The sequence below is a fragment of the Folsomia candida genome, unplaced genomic scaffold, assembly GCF_002217175.1.
Source record: "Folsomia candida strain VU population unplaced genomic scaffold, ASM221717v1 Fcan01_Sc005, whole genome shotgun sequence".
Lineage (NCBI taxonomy): Eukaryota > Metazoa > Arthropoda > Collembola > Entomobryomorpha > Isotomidae > Folsomia > Folsomia candida.
This window is the reverse complement of record NW_019091197.1, coordinates 7,934,420-7,954,472: the sequence shown is the minus strand read 5'-3', so window position 1 is coordinate 7,954,472 and position 20,053 is coordinate 7,934,420. Positions and strand designations below refer to the sequence as shown.

General features: G+C 37.2%; 3 protein-coding genes across 4 annotated transcripts; all 3 read right to left on the bottom strand.

The window, feature by feature from the left end:
* Nucleotides 1–3,694: 3,694 nt before the first annotated feature.
* LOC118435771 lies at nucleotides 3,695–8,588 on the bottom strand. Its single transcript, XM_035852185.1, has 9 exons — nucleotides 8,526–8,588; nucleotides 8,341–8,454; nucleotides 8,155–8,275; nucleotides 5,152–5,293; nucleotides 4,972–5,089; nucleotides 4,777–4,909; nucleotides 4,528–4,698; nucleotides 4,296–4,466; nucleotides 3,695–4,229 (listed from the first exon to the last, which is right to left on the bottom strand). Exons 5-9 carry the CDS (start codon nucleotides 5,035–5,037, stop codon nucleotides 3,919–3,921), a joined length of 852 nt encoding a protein of 283 aa, XP_035708078.1. The 5' UTR covers nucleotides 5,038–5,089; nucleotides 5,152–5,293; nucleotides 8,155–8,275; nucleotides 8,341–8,454; nucleotides 8,526–8,588; the 3' UTR covers nucleotides 3,695–3,918.
* A 981-nt stretch (nucleotides 8,589–9,569) lies between these two features.
* On the bottom strand, nucleotides 9,570–10,610 carry LOC110850244. Its single transcript, XM_022097706.2, has 4 exons — nucleotides 10,394–10,610; nucleotides 10,072–10,224; nucleotides 9,811–9,993; nucleotides 9,570–9,738 (listed from the first exon to the last, which is right to left on the bottom strand). The coding sequence occupies exons 1-4, from the start codon at nucleotides 10,508–10,510 to the stop codon at nucleotides 9,598–9,600; spliced, it is 594 nt and encodes a 197-aa protein (XP_021953398.1). The 5' UTR covers nucleotides 10,511–10,610; the 3' UTR covers nucleotides 9,570–9,597.
* Nucleotides 10,611–17,270: 6,660 nt separating this feature from the next.
* Nucleotides 17,271–19,579, bottom strand: LOC110850487. 2 transcript variants are annotated; one of them, XM_022097922.2, is made up of 3 exons: nucleotides 19,153–19,579; nucleotides 18,310–18,721; nucleotides 17,271–17,791 (listed from the first exon to the last, which is right to left on the bottom strand). In XM_022097922.2, exons 1-3 carry the CDS (start codon nucleotides 19,192–19,194, stop codon nucleotides 17,601–17,603), a joined length of 645 nt encoding a protein of 214 aa, XP_021953614.1. In that variant the 5' UTR covers nucleotides 19,195–19,579; the 3' UTR covers nucleotides 17,271–17,600. The 2 variants fall into 2 exon arrangements, with proteins under 2 accessions (XP_021953614.1, XP_035707942.1); XM_035852049.1 differs by having other exon boundaries at nucleotides 19,221–19,579.
* Between the last annotated feature and the right edge of the window lie 474 nt (nucleotides 19,580–20,053).

Sequence of the window (20,053 nt, the reverse complement as noted above, 5' to 3'; positions counted from 1 at the left end):
CTAATTGCAAAGAAATTTTAAAATCTGTCGAATTTTTTGCCATTTTGATTTTGCATATTTACGAGGGATTTACATATTTATATAGTTACTAAATTTCGTATAAGTATTTATATATGCAAAAGTTTGGGCAAATACTAAATAAATCTAAGTTATCAATTGAGTCGAATTGAATTTAATTGACACATGATTAGTCTCAAGAACGACATTAAAATTGTCCTGCCTTCGAGACGGTGGGTGGAGGGATGTTTATGCAACAACTCGTTAGCATAGATAACTGAAAATATGAAGTTTTTTCCGAATGTGTCTCAGAACTTTAACAAGTAATGCAAATTGTAACGGAATTGAATTTGAATGAATATAATCCTGCACCGTCGTTCAACAAAATTTTGTTCGAAAGCTCACGAATCAAATAAAATTATATTTGAGACTCTCAAGTCATGTCTAATATATGTCTCGCGATACCACATAAATCCCGTTATAAGTTCTAAATTTATTGAACTATTCATTTATTCAAGACCCAAAAACTAGTAGAAACACTTTTCCCATCCTCCGCAACAAAAAAGTTGCTAGGAAACAGCACAAATTTAAAGCATCCTGGGGAATAATTTAATTACATTTATGCATCTACTTAATTATCTTAAATTCCAATAACATATATACATTTACATAATCAAAATGTATTCATCGGGAACGAGACGTTTCCACATGTCCACATGTTATGAGGTCAGGAGACAGTACCAAATTATAAATCATACGGATGTATTTTATCGCACCCTGAAACCAACTCACTACGTGGCGAATTTATGGACAACTTTGACAACTGTGCTCGTTTTATAATTTTTGCCCTAAAAGTACTTCCAGCTAGATATGTGCGTGAATATTTATTTACTTACAAGCATTAGAACATTAACATGAGGCAATCATTATCACATGAAATGTCACCTGTCACATGAAATGGTTTCGATAAATTCGAAAAAGCGCCAATGGCCACACCCACTGGGGGTGTGGTTTCTAAATTTCAGTAATGCAGACTCAATCTCCTCGTCGAGCTGATGAAAATGATATATCACATGACATGGTTTCATGTACATCGAAAAGGCGCGGAGAACCACACCCCCTGGCGGTGTGGTTTCAAAATTTTACTTACTCAGTCGTAATCTGCTCGTCGAGCTGAGAAAAATGATATGCCACAACCCATGTTTTGAATACAATCGGAAAGGCGCCGAGAACCACACCCCCTGGGGGGTGGCCAAGTGACCATTTGAAATTTTTATCGGTGACCTGGGTGTTGGGGTATTTTTTCGACATGCGATTCGATTTTTATATATTGAAATTCCGCTTCAAGAATTTATTTTATTTTACGTGTTTTTTGAACTTGTGACCTTAATTTCGAGGGGGTGTAGTCGAATTTGAAAAATCTGGGAATATGTATTTCGCCAATTGACCTAAGGTTTTCAAAACAGGCGGTATTTTGAAAATCGGTCTTCAGTTGAAAAAGTAATTCGAATTTCAAATTTCAATGTTGTTAAGCATTACAAGATCGGCCAACAAGCCTCTCAGCAAGATACAGACTAAATTGTCTCTAATTTAAATGCCTCGACCATAGAAAGATGAGGATATTTACTCAACGATATTCACCCCAGTATCGATACTCCGGTGAATTCATTTTAATTGTTTGATTTATTAATACATAAATAATAAATTTCCATCATTTGATGTGTAGCCCAATTAAATATTTTGATGACGTCGCGTTGTATGTATTCAATTCAATGTAAATACATACACTGCTCAGAGTGATTGATGCCTACAAAATACATATTTAGCAGTTGCAACAACTTAAAAATAAAATGATTCTTGGTTAATTTTATAAACTAAATCAAAATAAAATCAGCCATTATTTTATGTAATTTTATATACTTACGCTTGGCATGTGCTTATCCATTCATGCATAAAATCTCATCTTGTTCATATGCATGTAAAGATGTACATATGTAAATTAATTAGCATTACAATAAACCGCATGTACATAAAATTCGTTCAAATTTTGCAAAAAGGTGCAATATTAAAATTTCCAATACATTAATCATAAAGACAAATAAATCGTAAAGAATACCGAGAACTACGTCTGCAAACCATTGAGATAAAGGCTGAAATAAGTAGAGGTGCATTTCGGAACTTACTTTTGATACACACGTCCCAAACATAACTTTTTTCCGATTTTGGATTTTTTTTTAAATTTTGCACTCCTTAAATAAAAATCGTATAAAAGAAAAATGATTATGCACGTGAACCCCTAGTTTATTTTTCTACATAAAGAACGTCCGGGAATGAATGGGAATGGTCTGAAAATGTGGTCATAAAATCACAATGAGTTATCGGAATTTTAAACTTTTTGCATATGTATAATACCAAATACGTACCTACATAATTTAATTAATAGCTAAGGCCGCCACACCCCCGTTGGCGACTAGTTCGATTTTCTTGCGAAGATTTTTCATTAAATTTTTTCCCGAAGTTTTTGCCACTTCCGAGGTGATTTTCTTCCATCGTCCTTTGAATTTTCGAAAGGTGTCAGGCACATCTTGAAGCCGGGAGTATACTGACTTAGAACGTGCCCAGAATTTTTCGATTGGGCGGAGTTGGGGTACATTAGGTGGGTTGATATCTTTTGGTACGAAATCAATATTTTTCTTTCTGAGGTACTCGGTCACTTTCTTTGCATAGTGACAAGTGGCGAGGTCAGGCCAAAACAAAACTTTATCATTTTTGTGAAACCTATTAATAAATGCTTCCAATCCAGCCTTGACGCAATTTTTCAGATAAATATCTTGATTGATATTCCCTTCGAGAACTACCGGGTCTGATACATGTCCGTGACTGGAGATGCATTGCCAAATGCAATATTTCTTTGGAAATTTGTCTTTTTTTCGTACTTTTTCTTCATAAATGCCACTTCAGAGGGATCCGAGCTATGAAAAAAATGACGCCCTGGAAGATTTGAAGGGTCAACCGGAACATACGTTTCGTCATCCAGGATCACTACTTTTCCACGCATTTTCTTCAACAATTTTTGACAGCAATCCTTGATCCGACTTTCTTGTACGGGCTTGTAATTTGGTGCAGGTTTTTTGGTCCTTGCTTTGATTCCTAATTTATGGACCTTAATTTCCCCCAGGTAGCTTTTGGAAATTTTGACTTTCCTGGCAGCTACAGCTACTGACGTTGATGGCTTGGTTTTGAAAATTTTTTCAATTCTATTTTTCACTCGAGTGGTCGCTAGCTTCGCCGGACGACCAGCTGGCTTCTTGAATTGCACATTTTCGGAATCCTTGAACTTTTTTATGTAGGAATACACATTTGAACTTGGAATTCCTTCCTGCTTAAAAAAGTTCTAGGTCACCTTGGAGTCTCGGTTGGCTGTCGTGTTGTAGAACTCCATCACTCGTTTTCCTAACAGCTCCCTTTCAAACAAGCTTCTTCTACCCTTATCCATTTTTGAAATTTAAGAGTGATATACCAAATTGACCCTAATGAAGTGGGCTTTCAGAAATTTAAATTATTATAGTTCGCGGGTTTATTGATTTGTCAATATACTCGCTAGAGCGCGCATTCCCATTCATTCCCGGACGTTCTTTATTATCAAACAACTATCTGGGATCACGAAAATGCTTAAATTGCGGAAATCCGATCAAAATTGGATTTTTGATGAATTTTTGAACGTGATGATTTTCGTGTTTTTCGCGCCTTTGAGTGGGTGTGGCGGGCGCAAATGTGGCCATGGAGTCAAACCGTTTCAGGGTTTTAGCACACTCATGGGGTACTACAAGGTATCCAAAGGGCATCGGATTCTGTGAGTGGCAAGTGGTGAAGCTCCCCTCCTTAGTTTAATTTCTTATTTTATAAATATTTTCCCGTTCCCTACAATCCACAACTATCGGGTGCGTATGGAATTGCTGGTAGGTCATCGAGTCGTAATCCTCTCTCAAAATTGGTAGCACTTTGAAATCCCGCTTCCAAATATTGGATCGTGTCCACATCTACGAAGAACAAAGTCACTTCCGTCGCCCCGACCTGATTGGACCACGACATCATCCAGTAGTCAGTATCCCATGCAATGGTAAATGTTGCATTGGAACTCTGCGTTAGCCAACCATGACCCCAAATGCCGTACTCGACGTACAATTGTGGCACTCCGTCCAGATTCGTCCGCATCGTGATGTTCATCTCGCCTGCGAGGAATTACTTCATTAGTGAATTGGTTGTTAAATATTTATTAGCGTAATTTTGTAAAATACCGTTGAAACCACTCCCAAAAAGACCGACAGCCTCTTCCGGCTCAATTTTCAATTCGGCTCCTACATTTACTTGGTTATCATTTGCATACCTTCTTCGAACCGGGTACGGTCCGACGGTTAAGTCGGAGGGTTGACCAACCGGGGCAATTTGTGAACTCCGCTTTGCATTTCCTATATATAAATTATACATACTCACAAAAACTGGTTACAAAATTTACCGGATGCACAAAACCTTGAAGTGTGTCGAAAATATCGTTCACTAAAACATTGACGGGGTACAGAGTCCCGGAAACTGAGCCAGGTCCATTCATAACGATGAAGATGCCCAAGTTCAGCGTTGGGAAGATATGCATCGAACTTTCGTACGGAGTGATGTAGCCACCATGACTCAGGCGAAGCCAACCTGACCAAAAAATTGATGATAATAATTCTCCATAATTTCAATTTGCTCCAAGAAATTATTACGTATCTTCTCACAAACCGTCATAAATTCCTACATTGAGACAAAGGCCATACGCCACGTTCAGGTCGACTGTGGCATTTGGATTATCTCCGGTTTTTATGACGCCGCGGAATTGCATGTTGGATGGTGTGGTCAACCAGCTCATGACGTTCTGGGCGCCAGAATAATAATTATAATGTGTAAATCAGGCATTAATTTTCATACAAATTTTACCTCTGGGACGATCTGCTGGTCTCCTACTTTGCCCAGATTTAGATGAAATTGCATATACTTGAGCATATCTAGAGGAGAACTTAAAATTCCCCCCGCAGCATTTACAATCACTACGGACCTGAAATAACCAACATGTTTTAACTTGTTTAAATAGTCATAAATAAATATGTAAATAAGTACTTGAGCAATTCCGAATTGTAGCGGAGGAGTCCGCCATCCTTCCTCAGTATGGAACTGAGCGACCCATCATGTTATTGTGGTCGTCGGTGTCCTTCACCCAGGTCGTCTCATTCATCCCAATGGCGACAAGTAATTCGGACAACTAAATATTCAAACGTCATCATAAATAAACCGTTGTAACGTTAAAAGTAGCTCACCCTGTAGTACTGATTTCGACACAATTTTGCACCAATGGTGCAGAATATGCAGATAAAATACATAAGCGATTTTGGCAAAATTTTACATTAGTGGTGCAGAATATGCGGAGCAAAGATATATGTAATTGGGATATAAGGTAAGGATTATGGGAAGCCGATCACTTTAAACTTTAGCTGGGATCTAGTCAAAAATCAGGTTTAGGAATCCAAATTTTTGGTATGATATTACAAATATATCGAACTACGAATCCTCAAAATTTCTTAAATTTTCATTGGCAAACAAATTTCCTACACGATTCCAAAGCGAAGAATTCGCGAAATGAGTTTTTTGTAAGTACCAGAATTCGTTTCTCGAGGGTGAGGAGAATGCCTGACTACATTTCAAGGAAGACGGGTATGTTTCGGTAAAAATTAAGACATACATAAAAAAGTATGTAGAATCCGAAAATGTCAACCTCAGAAAAGGAATATGAAAAGAAAACACTATAACAACCCCACGAAAGTTAAAAACGATTAATTTGTTTTTTGGAAAGTACGCATCAAAGTCCGTGTCTGGTGTGGCGAAAAAGTTAAAGACTAATTCAAACTGATTGTACCACATTAAACACCATAAATTGAGGGTTTAAGCGCATAAAGAAAAATGTTCAGAAAAATACACGGAAGCTCAAGAAAATATGATAAACGCAACATGTTCCAAGCTTTGCAGCAAAATTTCACCAGAAGATTTGATATTTCACGACGAGTCCCACGTCTTTAAAACACAGACAAAAAATATGGGAAGGCCATTTTTCCACCCCAAATATCCCACGAAAGTGAAAACCGACGAGAAAATAAAATTTTCTTTCAAATTTCCGAAAAAATCTGTAATTTAGCAGGTGATGGTTCAATTTGGCCATATTTCGCACCCTTGCATATATGGTGGTCGTATGAATGCCAAAATAGATTTCAAGGAATTTGTGATAGGTCATCGTATTCCCCACATCATTAGGTATAAAAAAATGCCATATAAGTTTTTGACCCGACCGTGCTAAAATCTACAGTGCAACATCCATCTAGGAAGAAATCGAAAAAAAATATCAGTTTGATGTTGAAAAATGAAAACCTCATCTACATCCTTCATCTTCGTCAAAAAAATAAAATTTGGCCTCTATGTAAGAAGAAATACTTCTAGGTTCGTGAAACAGTCGATACTTTAAGAAAATTTCATTTCTGATTGGAGAAAATTAACAACGAAATTGCAAAGTCTTCCGAAAAACAACGAATGAAGGATGTGACGAAAAAGATTAAATATGAAGTGGATAATGGATTAAAGTATTCTATGTTTACGGATATTGTGAACAATAATATTTATAATATCCTAGCAAAATTTGTGATTTTTAGAATCATTTTTTGGCCCTCTAAAGGTCAAAAATCCAAGTGATCGGGTTCCCATAATCCTTACTATAATTTTGCACCAATGGTGCAAAATACACGAGGGAAGAGAAACCAGGATTTTGACATAAAACCTTAAAAAAGTAGACGCAAAATCATAGGTGTTTCTGACGGTTCTTCTGCACTTTTGGTGCGTTTAGCATCTATTTTCTCAATTGTTTGGCACCATTTTGAATCACCGATTGTTCGATATCAGTGGTGCTAATAACTCGGTCATGAATGCCAATAACTGGCTCTAATTAGCATGAATTGATGCAAAAGAGTCGTTAACACACAGACGGACGGACGGACAAGAGGAATTCAATAGCTCCTCTGCTACGCAGGGTGAGCTAATAAACCGTTGTGACGTTAGAAGTAGCTCACCCTGTAATAATGATTTTGACATGATCTTGCACCAATGGTGCAGAATAGGCGGACAAAATATATACGCAATTTTGGTATAATTTACATTAATGGTGCAGTATAAGCGTACAAACGATGCAAATAATTGTGTCTAACTTTGCACCAATGGTGGAATTTAAACGGTTAAAGTAAATCCATAATTTTGACATAAAATCTTAACAAACTTTACGTCAAAATTATAGGTATTTTTTCGGGTTGTTCTGCACTTTTGGTGCGTGTTGTATTAATTCCCTGAATTGTTTCGCACCATTTTGAGTCGCCGATTGTTCGATATCGGTGGTGCCAACAGGTCCGTCACAAATGCCAATAACTCGCTTTAATTAGCATCAATTCACGCAAAAGAGTCGTTAACAAACAGACAGACAGACAGACAGACGGACGGACAAGAGGAATTCAATAGCTCCCTTGCTTCGCAGGGTGAGCTAATAAACCGTTGTAACGTTAGAAGGAGCTCACCCTGTAATAATGATTTTGACGTAATTTTGCACCAATGGTGCAGAATAGGCGTATAAAATTGATATGCAATTTTCGTATAAGTTTGCATTAATGGTGCAGAACAGGCGGAAAAAATATATACATAATTGTGACATAATTTTGCGTCGATGGTGGAAAATAAAGGAGGGAAAACAAACAGTAATTTTGACATGAAATTTTGACAAATTCCAAGTAAAAATTATAGTCATCTCATCCGGTTCTACTGCATGTTTGCTGCGTTTTGCATCTGTTCCCTCAATTGTTTGGCACCATTTTGAGTCTCCGATTGTTCGATATCAGTGGTGCTAATAAGTTGGTCAAGAATGCCAATAAATGGCTCTAATTAGCATGAATTGATGCAAAAGAGTCGTTAACAGACAGACAGACGGACAGACGGACGGACGGACGGACGGACGGACAAGAGGAATTCAATAGCTCCTCTGCTACGCAGGGTGAGCTAATAAGGCATCATTATTGACTTAATTAATTACAAGTCTACCATATCGGTAAAGGTTGTGTTTCCCATGTACGCAATGATATCTCCAGCCATCCCGATCAACCCATTGTTGTAGGCGAAGCCGTCTCGAAAGCTGCAGTACTCGGGAGCGTAGCGGTGTCGACTATGCACAAAATTTTATAACAAAGTTTCCCAAATATCGTAAAAAAATGATTTTTCTTATCTTACTAATATATGTCATCCGAACCGGTATAAGATTGAACAAACATGCCTGGCAATTCTGGAAATGTGCAGACCTTGTGGGACAAAAGGTCACGGAAGGTCGTACTCTCCGTTCTATATCTGTATTTGAGTACATTTTGATAAATGTCATAAAATTACAAACTATTAACTAAACCTACTCTAAATTTTACCTGTCACTCAAGGTAAAATTATATCCAGGTGCTAACACTCGAATCGGGGTGTCCAAAACAGCCACGTCCAATTCCAAACTGGACAAGTGGACCAGGGGCGTTTGGTAGTTATACATATTCAAGCCTTATCGTAACAAGCACGTGATAGTGGTTGGCTTATCGAAATGATAAGTGAATATTTAATTACAATTATAATGGGATGATTCTGTCAAGTGTGCATGCGCTTAATTAATTAATTATAATAAAATATTAAAGTGGAGAGCATACCTTACACAGTTTTTAATTATTTGTCTTGTTGCTCATACAGGTAAAATGGTGATGTGCATGGTTTAATTGATTGATTTGATACCGCAGATATTTAGGTAAGAGCTTATCATTTAGATCGTCTCCGCTTTTGTAGTTGGGTAGTTGCGACGGTCGTGTTTAATCACACTGTTTGATTCACATATGCATAATATATGTAAATATGAACACGAACAATAAAACGTGATTTGAATCTCCAGAAGAATTAAATTCACAAATTTTGTCATCCATCATGGCAAAATTCACATGAAGGTTTCGCTCGCCAAAAGTGGGGGTTTGGGCGAGCCAAACTTATAATCTATAAGAAACATGGGGAAAAAAACTTATCTCGTCAGTACCTAAATTTGTACCAGCATACATAGATAAAATATTTACCATCCCGTTTAAAACGTCTTACATACTTAAATATGCTAACGTTAATAGTATTTAATAAATAGATTACAAATTTTGCTTTATGCATGGGAATGTTATGCAGTTATTCATTACCCCACTTGACTTTTTTCATGAATGGTGACTTACATATGTATGCCTATGAATCTGTAATGAGTTTTATGTAGTTTAATTGGATGATTTATCAATAAATTTAAGGGAATATGAAACAAAAATATTTATTTATTCCTCCAAAAATCTACACTTGGTCAAATCGATTCAAAATACGAATGCACCCACCAATGTTGCACGTATTTAGAAATAGATGGCAAATAAACAAAAATTTTGTAAAAATTGAACAAATTTAAAAACCAATTTAACAAAAAACGAATTATGATTATTACCAAAAATAATACAACTGGTTCGTGCTCGGGGTTGTGGTGTCACAAGCCCACACAGTCATGGCAGCCCCCTCATTAGTTTGACCTTTAGAAACCGAGAGGCATTTCTTCGTCCCGACATTCTCGATGAACCAATACGTCTAAAATTATGTACACGAAATGAAATCAAGGTTATTTATTTATGAATAAAATAAGAAAATTCCCCTCCTAACCCGATAGTCCCAACTTTGATTCATTTCCCATAATTGGTATGGATTATACTCCGACGAGCAGGCGTACTGATAGACGTGAATTTGTTGAAATTCATCCTCATCCGTGCTACCACCTCGAGGCCCGGCGGTGAGACATTTTCCAGATAAGCGATTCACTAAAGCGTACCTTCCCGTGTTGGCGGACTGAAATTATGTAGCATAAGAATTTTTTTATTTGAATGAAATTTATGTTAATTTTATAAATTCATGTATGCAACTTGCATTAGCCCAATCGAACGAACCAAAAGTCCATTTTTGATTAATTTTATGCTGGCAACCCCAAATATCGATGATGGCATCGTTCTCAAGATTGTCTCCGTGAAGGGTGACACATTTAGCGCTGTTATACCCGTAAAGTTCATACTCATCGGAGAGCTAGGGGTTAAAAAAGTTAAAAAAATGTAAATAAAATAAAATGAAACTTAAATTAAATTAATAAAATAATTCTTTAATTTAAACAAATGATTAAAAAGTAGATTAATTATTTTAAATAGATATACATATTTGGTTTGATTTAATTTACGATAATTTTTATTTTACTAACTATCGGTCTTCCGCTGTCCCATTGAAATATTTGGCCAGCATGAACTGACCCACTTGTTGCAAATGCAGCGATTAGGACGATGGTAAAACTGAATGGAGTGTTAAGATTTCTACCCATTTTTGATGAGCTTTGTTTCCTAAGAGAGTCGAGCAAGACTGGTGAATATTTGTGAGTGAATTTTGGGTTTTATGTAGGACAAGGTGACACTTTCCTTCACCTTTTCACTGGCAGGAGGGAAGAAATGATTCACTGGAATTTTGTGGCCCTTGAACTTGACCCATATTTAGGAAAAGGTACATAGATATTGTAAACCTTAAGGTGCTGAGTTGACCTAGATTCAACTAAGCATGGATTTTACCCAAAGTACGATTTGTTGCATGAAGTGTTGAGTTCTTTCATTTGTTCATAAACCCATTCGTATTTATTATTGGCCATGGCAGTAATAAATACGAAAGAGTTACTTGTGGTCCAATGATTTTAAATGGAAAAAGAAAAGTTCCCATTCAAGTGAAACAATTACATCCACGAATAATTTTTTTCCTGCTTGAAATTATTTTTATAAAATGTAAAGAACGTCCGGGAATGAATGGGAATGCGCGCTCTAGCGAGTATATTGACAAATCAATAAACCCGCGAACTATAATAATTTAAATTTCTGAAAGCCCACTTCATTAGGGTCAATTTGGTATATCACTCTTAAATTTCAAAAATGGATAAGGGTAGAAGAAGCTTGTTTGAAAGGGAGCTGTTAGGAAAACGAGTGATGGAGTTCTACAACACGACAGCCAACCGAGACTCCAAGGTGACCTAGAACTTTTTTAAGCAGGAAGGAATTCCAAGTTCAAATGTGTATTCCTACATAAAAAAGTTCAAGGATTCCGAAAATGTGCAATTCAAGAAGCCAGCTGGTCGTCCGGCGAAGCTAGCGACCACTCGAGTGAAAAATAGAATTGAAAAAATTTTCAAAACCAAGCCATCAACGTCAGTAGCTGTAGCTGCCAGGAAAGTCAAAATTTCCAAAAGCTACCTGGGGGAAATTAAGGTCCATAAATTAGGAATCAAAGCAAGGACCAAAAAACCTGCACCAAATTACAAGCCCGTACAAGAAAGTCGGATCAAGGATTGCTGTCAAAAATTGTTGAAGAAAATGCGTGGAAAAGTAGTGATCCTGGATGACGAAACGTATGTTCCGGTTGACCCTTCAAATCTTCCAGGGCGTCATTTTTTTCATAGCTCGGATCCCTCTGAAGTGGCATTTATGAAGAAAAAGTACGAAAAAAAGACAAATTTCCAAAGAAATATTGCATTTGGCAATGCATCTCCAGTCACGGACATGTATCAGACCCGGTAGTTCTCGAAGGGAATATCAATCAAGATATTTATCTGAAAAATTGCGTCAAGGCTGGATTGGAAGCATTTATTAATAGGTTTCACAAAAATGATAAAGTTTTGTTTTGGCCTGACCTCGCCACTTGTCACTATGCAAAGAAAGTGACCGAGTACCTCAGAAAGAAAAATATTGATTTCGTACCAAAAGATATCAACCCACCTAATGTACCCCAACTCCGCCCAATCGAAAAATTCTGGGCACGTTCTAAGTCAGTATACTCCCGGCTTCAAGATGTGCCTGACACCTTTCGAAAATTCAAAGGACGATGGAAGAAAATCACCTCGGAAGTGGCAAAAACTTCGGGAAAAAATTTAATGAAAAATCTTCGCAAGAAAATCGAACTAGTCGCCAACGGGGGTGTGGCGGCCTTAGCTATTAATTAAATTATGTAGGTACGTATTTGGTATTATACATATGCAAAAAGTTTAAAATTCCGATAACTCATTGTGATTTTATGACCACATTTTCAGACCATTCCCATTCATTCCCGGACGTTCTTTATCCGACACCAAAATAATTTTTTTTAATTTTTTTGGATATTTTCGAAAATTTTCTGACTATGGGTATGTCTTCGAAAAAATCAAAATTTCAAAAAAGTTGAGTTTGGTATTGGATATCATAAAGGAAGTGTCTGAGATGAAGAATATGTAATTTTTTTGAAAATCCGATCAAAATTGGATTTTTGGCGGATTTTTTAATGAACCAAAACAGAGTATTTTTCGTGTTTTTCGCACCTTTGAGTGGGTGTGGCGGACGCAAATGTGGCCATGGAGTCAAACCGTTTCAGGGTTTTAGTACACTCATCGGGTACTACAACATATCCAAGGGGCATCGGATTCTGTGAGTGGCAAGTGGTGAAGCTCCCCTCCTAAGTATGAAACATTGTTTTTTGAATTTTCAAGCATGCGAGTGTGATTTGACAGTTATCATACTTATGTATATATTTTTCAACGCACAGGACCGTTAACAAACTTAATATAAAATATATCTAGAAAAAAATGTGTACATCTCACCCACTTTTTGAATACTGTAAATATCGACAGTAATAAAGATTTTCACCATTTATGCAAATCTAATCTTATGAAAAAAATCCATAATTGCGTTTCAAATCGGGCTGTTTTTTTTCAGGAAGCAAAATCATTGCCTGGTTAATACAGTCTGAGAAAACTTTTGGTACCAACTTTATTCCGTCTGATCTTTTGCTCTGTAAAATATGGATATAATATAGATGTAAAAATTGAATATCTGAGGAAATTTGAAAATAACAAAGCACCATTTCATTAAATCAACTGGTGCCAACAGCAACATGTAATGCAGAAGCCACTATCTACATATAATATTAATGTGTTTATGCATATAAGTCTTACAATTACATATTTCCAAATAGTAAAGCACCATATGCTCAGTTTTAGTTAATTGATTGCAACATGAATACAAATTATATATTTATCTTAGCAAAAATTATGAAATTATGAACGGTTGTATGCTCTCTTATCGTCTAAAAGATCATCCACGAATTCAACCCGTTGACCCACTGTAATTAAATTTCAACCAAATTATGAGCTCCGCCGTATTATCCATTGTGTGATACAGGAACGTTGTGGCTGTAGAATTAACTATCCCAAAAAAAGGCCCAACATCCACCACAATTCTTCTCCAACACTTAACATCCTTCCGTTCCCACTTGAGCAGTTGATTTTTCTTAACTTTCCAAAACTTCCGAGCCTGTTCTGAACCCTTACTAACCGCTGCGGCAAATGGAAAAAGAACCTGTGTTGCGGTGCAAGCACCTATCCACATGAGACAACATTCCAGCTTGATCCCGATCGGGAGTTGGTCTACAGCCACGACCACGCTGCCAAGTAAGATGCACAACGTCATTCCCATCATAAATCCGATCGGGGCAATATAATAAACCAATTTGTTTCCTTCAAACATTAAAATTTGCAATTGGTCGTAGATCAGTTTATCGTTAAGGTATTCCTTAACTGGTCCGGATCCCCTAGAATTTTTTGGGTGGGACAAACTCTGAATTAACTTAATCAATAAGCTAAGCCCTACCCATACGGGCAACATTGCACCCAAATACACGAGGCTCCCATGGACAAAGATACTTCCTTGGATTACGGACCGTAGCAATTTTACCCACCAGGCCCTCGGAGCTAAGCCAGCTGTGCGAAATATGAAAAAACAGGGATCTCCGTGTCGCACTATGGGGTAAATAAATCCCACAGAACTTCCCAGCAACAGCGTACCAATCATTAAATGCATTGCAATCCCGATATAGTCCGATTTCCAGTTGGTCCAACGTTTCTGTTTAAATTTCCTAGTATTTACTCGCTGAGATAGATTGTGGCCCGCTCCTAGCCACCAGCAAAATTCCAGGTTCAAAGAAGCTAAAAAGTGCGAAATGGCAGTGCCGATAATCGAAGTGGCTGTCACGATACCCCAGACGAGGGCGACACCGTGATGGAAATCCGGGTCGTTTGGGGAACCTCCAATTATTTTGTGGAGAATTAGAATTATTGTTGAGATAAGGATTGTAATCATTCCAAGGTTCATTGTGATCCATGGAATTAGTTTTGAGATTGGGGTGGGGGTGGGGGACATTGTGGGTGTGTCCCATACCCAAGGTGGGGGGTAGAGGTGTTTGCAGATGGTGAGGTACCGCTTAACCGCAAGCCAGCTCCCGTAAGTTGCCATTGGGAAAGGTTTGTGAACTTCAAACCTTCAAACTTTGAAGGCTTTATGGTTAGAAGGTTTGTTCCGAAGGTGGGCTCTCAGCGTGATATACGTATATAGTAACTTATATAACAAATAATTAGATAAACTTTATAAAGTTGGCTGTAATCAAATATTTATAAATTTAGAAATGCTGAACATACTTATCCGCTTTATCTGCATAATCTGATAGTTGCGCATAGATAGGTAATATTTGTTAACAAAAAATATGCATTTATACCTTATATGATTCGCCTGTGTATTCTTCTGGAGTTTTTCGTTTGGAATAGAATGACTGGTCCCACATCCACGTTGATGACGTTTATTCGTTTGACTGTTTAAAGGTTTGCAACGTTTATGCAAATCGTGCATATCTCTCAAACTGTGCATATCAACACAACACACCGGTGAAGTTTTTTTGGTGTCTGTGAGTCTATGCAAAATGTTTAGTATGATATCCATGTATTCCTTCTTCCAAACTTTACCCTGTGAATCCACACGTTTCGTAAAAGTTAGCAAAATGAGGTCCGATCCTCAACAAGACGCTGCCATGAGTAGGCCAATAAACTTATTTTTGGATAATTGGAATACACGGAGGTATAGTGGAAATTGGAGGAAAAGTATTGGTTTTATTATCGAGCTTTCCAGTTTGAATCTACACTCTTTTTCAAGATTTACCTATTTATTTTTTTCTGCGGTTTTGTTACAAATTTTCAGTTGGACTAATGCAATTTACACAACACTGCCAATCACATATCAATCTTATAATCATCCATATTTAAATGTATGTAAGTAAGTCCCGTGAAGCAAATAGCTCTACAGTGGCATACTGCATCTGTGTATGTAGCTATGTTCATCTACAGGATAACCTCTGTATCGGGTCAGCAGAAGTTAAACTTACAACATTTTCCATAACCACGCAACCCAATGACGTTGGTAGAATAATAAAGTAGGTTTTGATATCTAAATCCATAATTTTGCCAATAAACTAACCAAACATACAACCCAAAAACTCCATTTACTTCATGCTAAGGGAAATGTTGCTCTTATTCGTAATAATTGCAGTCGTACCAAACATTTACTAATGATTGCGTACTATTCGTTGCAAGAGAAAGCAAATAAATCTATGTAAAACTAAATACTTAGATATGTCTTATCCTACTGAAACGATTAAAAATGACGAAATCCATAAGCAGCAGTGTATCTCATCTCATCTCAACATAAATGAGACGAGATGAGATACAACTTTGACTACAGTGTCGGACAGATGTCTACGTCCACATAGTCGCGTCAATTTTGATTTTCAAATTGTCACTGAACTACTGAACCAATTTTCATCATTGATATATCAAATTCTCACAAATTTAACGTAATTTCATAAAACATATGAGTTATTTCTGAAAATTCTGGGAAAACTGAGAATCATAGTGCAGAGCGAGAGAGGATGAAATTTGAGCGGACAAAAGTCTACGTCCACTTCACTTTAATTGTCAACAACAAAAATCTCTCCAATTTATAAAATCAGGTAACTTAATAAATCTATCAATAACATATGCCGCATTAATTTTTAAATAATTTTCTTCTTAATTGCACAATGGTTCAGTCCAAAACAAGGTCAGAAGTGGTCGAAAACCGATTTTGGCTCACCGAGAAGTACGCCACGTGCTCAACAAAGTCAACGTTACACCCTCACTTAGTGCTCCAAAGCTATCTACCGAGATCAAGGAGATGTTCGGCAAACAGGTTAGTCCTAGGACCATCCAAAGAACACTGAATAAGGGAAATTTGAAATCCCACAGAGCAGTCCGGAAGCCTCTTATTGTACCGAGGAATGCAACCAAACGAGTGAAGTTTGCCAGAGACCACATTTCCAAGCCACAAACATTCTGGCACATATTTTATGGACTGACGAGTCAAAGTTCAATGTCTTTGGGTCAGATGGGCGTCGTAGAGTGTGGAGATATCCAAAAGAAGCTTTGAATCCAAAAAATCTCAACCCCACAGTTAAGCACGGCGGCGGGTCGGTAATGGTGTGGGGATGCATGGCTTCAAGTGGGGCAGGAAAAATGGAATTTGTTGACGGAATTATGGACCAATACAAATACCAGGGAATACTTGACCGTAATATCCAGGAATCTGTTCGAAAACTTGGACTTGGACGACGATTTGCCTTCCAACAAGACAACGATCCGAAACACTCTGCCACGTCCACCATGGAATACTTCAAGAAAAAAAAATTCCGAAGCTAGAATGGCCTCCCCAATCTCCAGACTTGAATCCCATTGAGCATCTGTGGGACCACATTGAAAGAGAAATAAGAAAAAAATCTTTTTCAGGAATTCCGGGCCTAAAATCCAGAATTCGTGAAGTTTGGGAAACCATTTCTGAAGATGTGACCAAGAATTTGGTAAACTCTATGACTCGACGCCTTGAAGCCGTCCTTAAAGCGAACGGAGGCCCAACCAAATATTAAAAATTAATTGTTATAACATTCCTTATAAATTACAGTTTTTTTTGTATGTTTTCTCTGACTGGACGTTGATTTTTGTCCATCCAATTGTTTTCATTTTGAATTAAAATACATCTCTGGCCTAAAATAAATTTTTTAGCGGAAAACTAATAATGTGCTATGAAATTACGTTAAATTTGTGAGAATTTGATATATCAATGATGAAAATTGGTTCAGTAGTTCAGTGATAATTTGAAAATGAAATTGACGCGACTATGTGGACGTAGACATCTGTCCGACACTGTATCTCACTTAACTTCCATCTCATTTCATCAAGTAGTGAGATGAGCTGAGACGAAGTCTATCTCGCCTCATCTCGTCTCACGGCAACCCTAATTATAAGGATTAATTGAACTTATACAAAAACGTGAGGTTTTAAATCCAATGTTATGAAATGCAGGTCACAACAAAACTAACCTACTAGTGGTACAACTGAGCTTGAAGCAACAAACTTTTGTAAAAATGTCATCCATCATACCCAATTTATAACACATAATCCTTTTTATATTTATTTTCTCCGAACATAAATCAGAGGAATAAATATACATCATTCCACAAACAAAAACCATTTTTAGGCATAGTTCTCATCAAAATTCAGGATAGAAAGTCTGACATCGTCGAACGAGTGGTTTTGACCTGTCGTCACAAGGAACGTGATTTAATTTCATTCCTCTTTGTATTTCAAGCAGCAGGCTGGTAATATCGTCCGGGCGAGGGCGCACGGATTGACGCAGACTTGCTATCCTGGCCAACTCACGGTCCGTCTTTCCAGTCACGGCTGAACATAAATAAATACCAATAATTGCTTCCACGTGAAATGCACACATAACTTCTGCACCTTAAATAATGTCGTATCCGCCGGAGTGAATACATAGGTGACTTAACCCCCTGGGTTATACTGTTATCTCGAAATTTTAAAATTGGACACTTTTTTCAATACGCAATTCATACAAAAAAGGGTCTGAAATTCTGAACATTTTTATGTTTGACTTGGAGTTCCCATGTTCGAAATTTTTAAAATTAGATCCTTTTTCTATGCATTGCTTATAGAAAAGGACGTCTAATTCTAGAATTTCGACTATATTTCTGAGTGGTAGTGAAATTTTACCGTCTGGACCAGCTGGTCTGGTCGTAACATTTTATACAATGATTCTTAAATACTAAGACTGAGGATCAACATTGTAATGAAGGTGGTGTAGTCAAGTGTGTCACACAGGCGGTGATGAGAATTTGACAACAAAATTTTAGTGCACACATGAAAAAAATCATATTTGTCGGTTATCTAAATTCACGCACGTTTAGGAGCTTGACGAACTGGAAGTGGAGGCAGGACAAACTTCGCCCCTGCCAACGGACCGGCTGCTACGGGGGCTGGTTTTTTAATCTTGTTACATGGTTGTGATTGTTGCGGGATTTCTTGTTCTACAGCGGCAGATGGGGTACGAAGGGGTGCCTGTTGCAAAAAGATCGCTAAGCTGTTTGGTGATTGCCCCGATGTTTGAATAGCAGATGGACGCGGGAAGTTTTGGTTTTGACCGTTGACATATAAGTCGCATTGGATTTGACCAGCCGATGGTGGTTCTGATGGTATCTTGGGTAATGAGAATGGGTGTGGCGGAGTAGCCACAGCTGTCGTCACCCAGGGTGGCCTACTCACAATTGGTTTAGGCACTTCGGTCTCGGCTACTTTAACCCATGGTGGCGCCATCTGTAATTGAAAAAAAATTTAAATGCCAAATTATACGCACAGATATTTTAATCGGGTCCACTTTAATTTCTTCGCCACCAAGAATAACCTGAGCTATTTGTCTGTTTTTGTTTTTTTCATACTCGTATTTGGGCGAGTGGAGGGATTTTCAAATATATTTCCACCCAAAAACTAAGATTTTTAAATTTCTGTAACTTTTTTAATTTTGGATCGACTTTAAAAATCTAAAGATATGCACGTTTAAAAATATCTAGGTCGTCGACGTACCATACAAAAATTAGTTGTTAAAAAATTTTGTTAATTCGAATTTGTTCCACCTTTCTAAAATAAAAAGTTGGCTGGAAAATTGAATCTGTAGTGTGACAGTAGCTCAGTATTACGAACTGGTAGAATGTTAATCCTAATTAATTACTGATTTATATCATATGTACCTGCGTGATTTTATAAGATTCTTGAGTGTTTGGAAAATACATTGAAACTAAAAATGTGATTATTTTACCTCTCCGTTAACAATTACTAATTAATAACAGTTAATAATTTCGGGAATCAACTTCAACTTAAATCGTTTTGGAATTCTCGTTTTTTTTTACTTTATTTACTAAGATATGTATGTATCTTAAGATCAAGCTACATACATTTTAATCACGGATGTGTTAATGCTTTTATTTTAAATGTGACGAATTTGTATATTTGAAAATACAAAATTGTATTAATTTCACACAAGCGGAAGTCTCCTTTCTTGTAGGGGAATCTTATTTTCCGACTTGTGTCCTAAGAAATATGTATGTGGAATATGTAAAAGTCGGATGGAAAAACCTCGTCATGCACAATCAGCATGCAGTTATGTAATCAGGTCCATTTTTAACAGCGCATGTTCTACATACGTATCCAATAACACCCACACCGATAATGGTTGAATGTATAACACACATATGACATTGTGCACACATACTCACAATGGAGGTCTCCCAACGTATGCTCGCAGATTTGGACGAAACTGGTGTCAATTGATCACAAATTAAATTAGTATGAAATTTGCAAATGCAACTATCTGCAAATACGCAGGATTGGCGGAGATATTTGCATAAAAAGAGGCGAAAACGCCCCCAAAATGCCATCAATGTTACACTTTTCGAATTTTGCCTTACAAATTTGCGAGTTTTCACCTCTTTTTATGCAAATATCTACACCAAACCTGCGTATTTGCAGATAGTTGCATTTGCAAATTTCATACTAATTAAATTTGCGATCGATTGACACCAGTTTCGTCCAAATCTGTAAGCATACGTTGGGAGACCTCCATTGTCAGTTAAAGTGTGTGTCTTTACAGGA